General features: G+C 41.9%; 1 protein-coding gene across 2 annotated transcripts in view; it reads right to left on the minus strand.

Annotated features, from left to right (window-relative positions):
• The window catches only part of HSPB11 (heat shock protein family B (small), member 11), a 27,365-nt gene extending 18,049 nt beyond the window's left edge, over window positions 1-9,316 (minus strand). For both annotated transcript variants that reach the window (XM_011973798.1, XM_011973797.1), the window contains exons 1-2: window positions 9,065-9,316; window positions 3,971-4,083 (exon numbers count right to left, since the gene is read on the minus strand). In XM_011973798.1, coding sequence (XP_011829188.1) covers window positions 3,971-4,068 — 98 coding nt within the window. In that variant the 5' untranslated portion in view covers window positions 4,069-4,083; window positions 9,065-9,316. The remainder of the gene's footprint in view (window positions 1-3,970; window positions 4,084-9,064) is intronic.
• Between the last annotated feature and the right edge of the window lies 1 nt (window position 9,317).

The following is a 9,317-nucleotide window of genomic DNA, read 5'->3' on the forward strand; positions in this document are numbered from 1 at the left end:
GCCTGCCTTAATCCCAGCTACTCAGGAGGCTGAGGCAGGAGAATCGCGTGGACCCAGGAGGCAGAGACTCTACTGAGCCGCGGTCACGCCACCGCACTCCAACACCGTCAAAAAAAAAAAAAAAAAAAGAAACCAAGAAACCAGTCACAAAAGACCACATGTGTATGGTTCTGTTTACATGAAATATCTCAATAGATAAAATCTACAGAAACAAAGTAGATTAACGCTTGCCTAGGGCTAGTATGGATGGGAAAATACAGAGTGACTGATAACAAGTGTGAGGTTTCTTGTGTGTGTGGAGTTTCTTTTTGGGATGATGAAACTGTTCTAAAATTGGTTGTGGAGATGACTGTGTAACTGTGAATAGGCTGAAAGCCACTGAATTGTATATTCTAAATGGGCAAATTGTATGGTATGTGAATAATATGTCAATAAGGTTGTTACCAAAAAAAAAAAAAAAAAAAAGACATCTAACTAAATCTTGTAATTATATATAAGGAAGTCATCAAAGTGGTAGTTTTCTTTTAAATATGACTTTATAGCTAACACCTATTTTACATGGATTATCTCATGTGATTTTTTTCTCAATTCTGAGGTCAGCAGGAAAGGTGGTATTATCCTCCATTTTTCAGATCAGTAACTGAGGCTCAAAGAGTAATATATATACTCTTTGACCAAGATAACACATAGTTCACTTACCCAGGAATTTTAATTCTAAATACAGTATTCTTCTACACTATACCAAAAGAACTGATTCTCTCTCTTCTTTTTTACTTGGCTTTTTTTTTCCTAGTGTAGAACCTCTTTTCCTCTTTTTCACTGACACATTAAATACAAAGAGCAGAGGAAAAGTAGAAGTATAATCATTTTCTTTTTTTAGTGATGTGGTCTTGTTACGTTGCCCAGGCTAGTCTCAAGCTCCTGACCTCAAGCTATCCTCCTGCCTCAGCCACTATGCCTGGCTATTTATTTAACTCTTATTTCTGAAGGAATGGAGAGTTTGGAGCAGGGCCATAAAACAATATTCCATTATCCCGTAGGGACACATTTATAGCACTGTTTTCTCCAAATAATTCTATGGTTACTCTATTTAGATAAAGCAACTGTGAACAGAAAATAACTTTCTGTTTTTCTTTGAGACAGTCTCGCTCTGCCACCCAGGCTGGAGTGCAGTGACACGATCTCAGCTCACTGAACCTCCACCTCCTGGGTTCAAGCAATTCTGGTGCCTCAGCCTCCAGAGTAGCTGGGACTATAGGCGCACGCCACCACACCTGGTTAATTTTTTGGTATTTTTAGTAGAGACAGAGTTTTACCAAGTTAGCTAGGCTGGTCTTGAATTTCTGACCTCAACTGATCTGCCTGCCTCAGCCTCCTGAAGTGCTGGGATTACAGACATGAGCCACCGCGCCTGGCCAGAAATTAACTTTTAGTGTCTACAATATATAGTCTAATTATATTTTCTGGAACTGCATATGCATTAAAAGTCCCCTATGTACTCTGTTCAGTTATCAGGACAGTAACTACATTATTCCTTATGTTTTCCTGTACTAGAGTTTTTGTCTAATCTAAAAAATATTATGTCCTTATTTATCAAAATGGACAGAGCCTAAAATATTAACTGCAATATATGATAGCTAATCCTAACATTCTATAAACATAAAAAACAGACTCGCTTGAGAGAAAGATCACCAAAGTATTGCAAGGTAAATTGATCTTGCCTTGGAAAACTAATCTATCTCCAATCAAAATCAAGGAGTGTTTCTGGAAAGTCCTCTATTTCTGGCAAACAACTTAAGGCAAATCTCCACAGTTCTGTGTATTCTTAAAGCAATTCCCATATTAATTTTTCTACTCCAAGTCAGAGTAGGATAGTAACTATTACCTGAATTTCAGGAAGTAAACAACTAAGAAAAAGAAAGAAGAGACACAGGCAAAAAGCAGATATTAAATTTTTGATTCAAACTAAGTTTGAGTTAACCCAGTGTAGCACAAAGATCCCTGAGTACAAGTTAGAAGACATGAGTGTTAGCTGATTCTGCCTCTTGCTTATCTGTGTAATTTTGAGCAAGTCATTTTTATTTTGAGCAAGTCATCTGATCATTCTTTTCTTCATCTTTACGAAGGAGTTGAAAATACTTTTTTGTGCTTCTTATTCCCCAAGATTACTGTAAGGGTCAACTGACAAAGTATCTATGAAATTATAAAGCCCTATGCAAATGTAGAGTAATATGTGCATATATATGTGTTTATATGTATGTGTGTGTGTGTAGATGTTGATTACTTTCCAATATTAGTCAAGTTTGACTCATAGAAATAGCCTCTGACTTCTAGGAATTCACAGTTGAGAGAGGAAACAAACATTAAAAATAAACAATACAATAAAGGAAAAAGTAAGGTAACAGAGGTATATACCAACTGTTATTGGACCCCAGCAAAGAGATAAAGGAATCTGAGGGGAAAAGTCAGTTGTCATAAAGATTACAACTAGGCTTCAAGGAAGAGGCTGAGTTGCTAGAATTTCATCCAGATACATGGGCTTCAAGATACATAAAGTATCATGAAACCTCTGTTACAACTGGTTCTGCCTTCAATAATTAAAAGTAGTACTTAACCTCCTTAGACCTCTCTTACCACAAGTCTGAAATAAAGGGTTTTGGCAAAATAAACCCACAAGTCCTTCCAGGCCTAAAATTAGATGGTTCTATGAGTCAAACTCTGGTCACTGTACATATACCAAGAAAGAGGGTTCAAGAATGTAATAAGCCAGAAGTATTAAAAAAGGAGTTCTCCACCAGGCACGGTGGCTCACGCCTGTAATCCCAACATTTTGGGAGGCCAAGGTGGGCAAATCACCTGAGGTCAGGAGTTCAAGACCAGCCTGACCAACATGGAGAAACCCCATCTCTACTAAAAATACAAAATTAGCCAGGCGTGGTGGTGCATGCCTGTAATCCCAGCTACTCGGGAGGCTGAGGCAGGAGAATCACTTGAACTCGGGAGGTGGAGGTTTTGGTGAGCCGAGATTGTGCTATTGCACTCCAGCCTGGGCAACAAGAGCAAAACTCCATCTCAAAATAAAAAGGAGTTCTCAGGTGGGCTCAGTAGCTCATGCCTGTAATCCCAGCACTTTGGGAGGCTGAGGTGGGTGGATCACAAGGTCAGGAGTTTGAGACCAGCTTGGCCAATATAGTGAAACCCCGTCTCGACTAAAAAATACAAAAATTAGCCCAGTGTGGTGGCGTACTCCTGTAGTCCCAGCTACTCAAGAGGCTGAGGCAGGAGAATCACTTGAACCCGGGAGGCAGAGGTTGCAGTAAGCCAAGATGGCGCCACTGGACTCTGGCCTGGGTGACAGAGTGAGACTCTGTCTTAAAAAAAAAAAAAAAAGAAAAAAAGGAGTTCTCCCATTAACTGCTTTTTCTTGGAATCAGAAGTCTAAGAACAATATTTAGAAAAATATCTACCTAGAAAAAGCTGTAGCACAATGAAGAGTAGAAACTGGAAGGATATCAACAAGGGGAGAGGCAAAACAATATGTGATAGCACGGAATGAAGCATTCAGTTCTGCAAAGATATCACTTAGACCAGTAAGGAAATAGGTAGTATATAGGAAGTTATAATATTTACATTCTTATTCCAAGAAAAACTTGGAGTAAAACCAAAACCAGACCTTAAAATTTACACTTCCATAAAATGAAGTTGTTTGAGTTTTTGCCTTGGTAAACCACTTCTAAAAAAACCTATTTGTATGAAGAGTTCAGTTTAGGCATTATAAAGAAAAGAATCAAAAACCTAAATATACACAACTGAATTAGTTTCAGAAATGGTACCAAAAGTGGATATCAGATAATTCACCAAACATTTATTAAACTATGTTTAAAAGGGCAAGTTGTTATAAAACACAGTCCAAGTACTCAAGGGATTCACTGATTTAAGACTGTAAACAACAAACTATAGTAACTCTTACCCATCAATGATATTTTCAGGTGGGTGTTTTTCATCACTTGATGTAGCTAAAATCACTTCGGACCCTTCAGAGCTCAGACAGAGATCAATTTTTCTCATCTTAAAATGTTTAACCTGCAAATCAAAAAATAACAAAAAAAGCAACTTCTTGAATCTCTAAACTTTATCTGAGAAAACCAAGTGAGAAGGAAAGGCTGTTGCCTAGCAGATGGTTTAACAGCCAAGCTATTCAACATGTGGGAGGGACTCTAACATGTTTGTTTATATAAGAAACCTCTCCCAGGGATAATCTATATGACATGACTATTTCTGCCACTCTGCTTCACAAAATAAGTCCCTGACTACCCTAGCCAAACAAAAACACAAAAACACAGAGGTACAGGAAGAAGGTCAACAGAGGAGAACAACATGGAATACCATAAAAATACTCAATTAGGCCGGGTGCGGTGGGTCATGCCTGTAATCCCAGCACTTTGGGAGGCCAAAAAAAAATTTTTTTTTTTCTGTAGAGATGGGGTCTTGCTATGCTGCACAGGCTAGTCTTTGTTTTGAGACGGAGTCTCACTCTTGTTGCCCAAGCTGGAGTGCAATGGCACGATCTTGGCTCAATGCAACCTCTGCTTTCCGGTTTCAAGCGATTCTCCTGCCTCAGCTCCTGAGTAGCTGGGATTACAGGCACCCGCCACCACGCCAGATTAATTTTTGTATTTTTAGTAGAGACGGGGTTTCACCATGTTGGCCTGGCTGGTCTCAAACTCCTGACCTCGTAATCCGCCCACCTCAGCCTCCCAAAGTGCTGGGATTACAGGCGTGAGCCACCACACCCAGCTTGCTCAGGTTAGTCTTAAAACTCCTGGCCTCAAGTGATCCTCCTGCCTCAGCGTTTCAAAGTGCTGGTATTAAAGGCATGCGCCACTGTGCCCGGCCAGTATCAGTATTTTATAAAAATGCATTTATTCTTAGTTTTTATTTATTAGAATACAGTTTACTTTCTATATTTTAAAAACTAGTATCGATAGTATTAAAAGTGTGGTAACATTGGTAAGAAAACACATATATTTTAATTTTTTGTGCCTCTTTTCTCTATCAATCTTACCACAGCTTTTGACACTATTGATACCAGAGAAACAGTCAGTGTGGGATGAATTGTCAAGCCTTAGTTTTAAGAGGAGAAAGATGATGAATTCTGTAAATACAGATTGATAAACTTGAATGCTAATTCTCAACAAAACCCTAAAATTATTAAATTTCATTATTAAAATGGTAGCCTTGAAAATGTAACCAAGGAAGTACTAAAATTGGAAGTAGCAGTAACATTAGTTTACAAGCTAAACCAAACCTATACGTTTCTGTTTGTCTGATGGAATTCCTACCCATTTGGAACATGTTCTAAACATTTCGACAAAGCTTCAGACAAAGCTTCTCAAGATACCCTGTGAACCCGACAGAGAAATATGAATTGGGTGACAGCCAGTACTCTAGGTAGATATTTCTAACTCTGAGTGGCTACACTCAAAGAATGATGATTAATGGAAGAAAATGAAGTTGTGGAGGACTTCTATCCTTATCCTACTCAACATTTTTATTAATTAAGGATGCACAAAGTATGCTCATCAATTTTGCAGACACAGAGCTTGGGATGTCAGCTGATAAGCTAGGTGACAGAATTAGCATTCAAAAAGAAATGAGCAAGCTAGAAAGATGGCTTGCAATGAGTAAGTCATCTAATAAGGATAAAAGTAAAAACCTTTACTCAGTTTTGGAAAAAATCAATCATACAAGGGTTAGTCTAAATCAGGGGTTAGCAAACTACTGCCTGTGAGCCAAATCTAGCCTGCCATTTGTTTTTGTACTGCCCACAAGCTAAAAATGTGTTTAACATTTCAAAATATTTTTTAAAATCAAAATATACTGTGACACACAAAAATTACATGAAACTCAGATTTTAATGTCCATGAATTATATTGGAAAGTGGCTATGCTCATTCGCTTATATATTGCCTATGGCTGATTATATGTTACAGTGACATAGCTAAGTCACTGAAACAGACTACAAGGCCCATAAAACCTGAAATATTTACTATTTGGCCCTTTACAAAAAAGTTTGCCAACCTCTGATCTGACACATATAGGTTTGGTTGATCACAAAGTCAATATAAGGCAACAGTGTACTCTATCTGCCCCTAAAGGTAATGGAATGCTATCTTAGAATTTAAGGAAGTACCACATTCCATGAACATTTTTGAACACCAGTTGAACTAAGGGCCAAGCACTGTGCTAGTATTGCAAAGACGAATATAACAACCTAGTGACTAAGACTTGGTTCTTGCCTTCAAGTTCAGAGTCAAGGAAGATGAATAAGCGTGAAACTAATAGTATAATATACTACGTACTAACATCGTGTGACGCACATCCAGAACACTGTGTTCAGTTCTGGGTAGTATGTTTTAAGTAGGACATCGTCAGGCGCGATATTGTTCAGAGGAGAGTAAAAAGTTCATGATAATCTATAAACCATATTACATAGAGGAAGGTGAAAAATAGAAATATGACTACCATTTTTATTCTCAGTGGTGCTCACAAATGGAAAAAGGATTTTTTTTTTTTACACCTCCAGGGGTGTGAACTGAACTCAACAAATACACATTTTGAGCAGGAACTTTGAAGAGACAAGGACTTTCGTGCAAAGTAAAGATTTTAAATTTCTTTCATCCCTGGAAACATCCAAGAAAAGTCAGTAAAAGATCATAATCTATGGAAGAAGCCAAAGAAATCTATGGAGGAAGCCAAAGACAGGATTCCTGCATTGGTAGTTCTCTTGGACTGAGTCAAATTCTAGGAAAGGTAGATTGGGAAAAGATAATGAAAGATCTGAAAAGCCAAGTTAACGGCAATGAAGTTTATCTTGTACTCCGTACTCCAGTGGTTCTCAACTGGACTGGGGGTAGATTTTGGCCTCCAACGGACACTTCACAACATGTGAAGTTTTCGCGGTCACAACTTGGGAGGGAAAATGCTGCTAAATATACCATCATATAGAGGACAGCACATCCACAAGTAATTATTGGACCCATGTATAAATAGTGTAAAGCTGGGGAAACGATGCAGTAATCTATTTGGGGGTGGAAATGTGAGGGTTGGAGCTATAGGGAGATAACTTTTTTTTTTTTTTGGAGATAAGGTCTGGCTCTATGGCCCAGGCTGGAGTGCAACCATGTGATCTCGGCTCAATGCAACATCTGCCTTCCAGGCTCAAGCGATCCTCCCACCTCAGCCTTCCTAGTAGCTGGGACTACAGGCACGCACCACCAAGCCCGGCTCATTTTTTTGTTTTGTTGGGACGGGGTTTTGCCATGTTGCTCAGGCTGGTCTCTAACTCATGAGCTCAAGCGATCAGCCCACCTTGGTCACCCAAAGTGCTGGGATTTCAGGAGCGAGTCACTGTGTCCGGCCAAGAACTTGTTTTTTAAAAAAGAGTTACACTTCAGGGTTGATATGGAGCAGATGAATAGGAAAGAATGTACTTCCCAAGTGTTCAGTTCTTTTCTTACCTCACGTTCTTAAGTTTTCTGAGAAGCAAACACATGCTTTAATGCAAAACTCATTTCACACCTTCTACATTCAACATTATCCTTCCTATTTCCTGTTTTGGGTAGAATTACCTAAGTAGAAATGGCAGAGACTGGGTTTTCTTTATCTTTTGTTGCAGTTAATGACAAGAGGCAACCAACCTTAGAGAAATACATACAATGACGCCAGTGACTCACGCCTGTAATCCTGACACTTTGAGAGGCCGAGATGGGCGGACAGCTTGAGCTCACAAGTTCAAGACCAGCCTGGGCAACATGGTGAAACCTCGAAATCCCCTCTACTAAAACTACAAAAATTAGCCGTACCTGTTGGCAGGCGCCTGTAATCCCAGCATTTGGGAGGCCCAGGCAGGCGGATCACTTGAGGCCAGCAGTTCAAGACGAGCCTGACCAACATGGTGAAACCTCGTCCCTACTAAAAATATAAAAATTAGCCGGGTGTGGTGGCGGGCGCCGGTAATCCCAGCTAATCCAGAGGTTGAGGCAGGAGAATCGCCTGAACCCAAGAGGCGGAGGCTCAGTGAGGTGAGATCGCGCCACTGCACTCCAGCATGGGCTACAGAGCGATGATGTCTCCAAAAAACAAAACAAAAGTGCAGGTTTGGGAGGTAGTCTAATCCCCCACCCCTTTAGAACAAGGTAATTTCCTCAGGGCCGCAGTTTACCAAAGGTGGTACACTCTGGGGTGCTATCCTTTCCATTTTTTACAATCCCTGACCCTGGAATTCCCTGATGCTTTATTCTGTCTTTCAAATTAGGGCCACTGGTTTCGTCCCCAGTTCACCCCTTCATCGCTAGCTCACATGCCCTTTGTGGTCCTTCTTTCTCCAAACCTCTTCAGGTCAAGTCCTTAGAGGACCTTCAACCTGACCAGCCCCCTTGGTTCTGGTGCTACAGCTGGACTCCTCATGCTCTTTCAAGTACCATCCATTGGGAACGTGGTGTACTTTAGAAAACGCGGACCCGGCCTACGGCTTGTCTCCGCGGGGACAAGGCCACGGCTTCCAAGACAAACCAGCCCTGGCACCACCTTCTCACCTCCATCCCAAACCCTCCTCCTCAGTCCAAGGCCCTGCGGAGACAGACTTCCGAGGGCCCTAGAGCCTCAGACTTGTGGAGGCCTCGCCCCAAATTATGTAAAGAACATAATAAATGCCCCCGACCTTAAGTACAACTCATAGCTAGATGGGTTACGTTGCGGCTGACAGCTTACATTTTGGTAGGCTAATTAATTTCGATTTACAATTGGTTTTCCCTTTTGGTGGTCAAGACGCTATTTCTGGCCTCAAAGAGCTTCGAGGGCTGGCACTGGCGCCTCCAGGGTCTAGAGGAGAAGGCGGGTCCGCGTCAGACCTCCCGCGACGGCCCTTCCACGCCTCCCGTTGCTCGTCTCTTCACCACCCTCCACTGTTGCTCCCTTCCCACCAGCATCCCCTTCCTTCTGCCTTGCCCGGCCAGGCCCCCACACCCCCTGGTACCAGCCTGCCCACCCCGCGGCCCGCTCGCCTGGGACTCCCGTTAGCTCTGGGCGCCGTACCTTCCTGGCTCGAAACCTCCCTTTCGCCCCGCCCCACGCAGAGCGCCCCAACCCACAGCCCCGCCTCCTCGCCGCAGCCTCAGCTGAGTTCGGGACTGCGCGCGCTCCAACTCCGAAATCTTCGCGCCACGCCTCCCACAAGCCCCGTCTCACCCTCAGCCCCGCCCCCTCGCCGCGACCACAGCGGAGTTCCCGGGCGCGCGCTCCTACCCCGAGCTCTTC

This window comes from Mandrillus leucophaeus, unplaced genomic scaffold (genome assembly GCF_000951045.1).
Source record: "Mandrillus leucophaeus isolate KB7577 unplaced genomic scaffold, Mleu.le_1.0 Scaffold14, whole genome shotgun sequence".
NCBI classification, from domain to species: Eukaryota; Metazoa; Chordata; class Mammalia; order Primates; family Cercopithecidae; genus Mandrillus; species Mandrillus leucophaeus.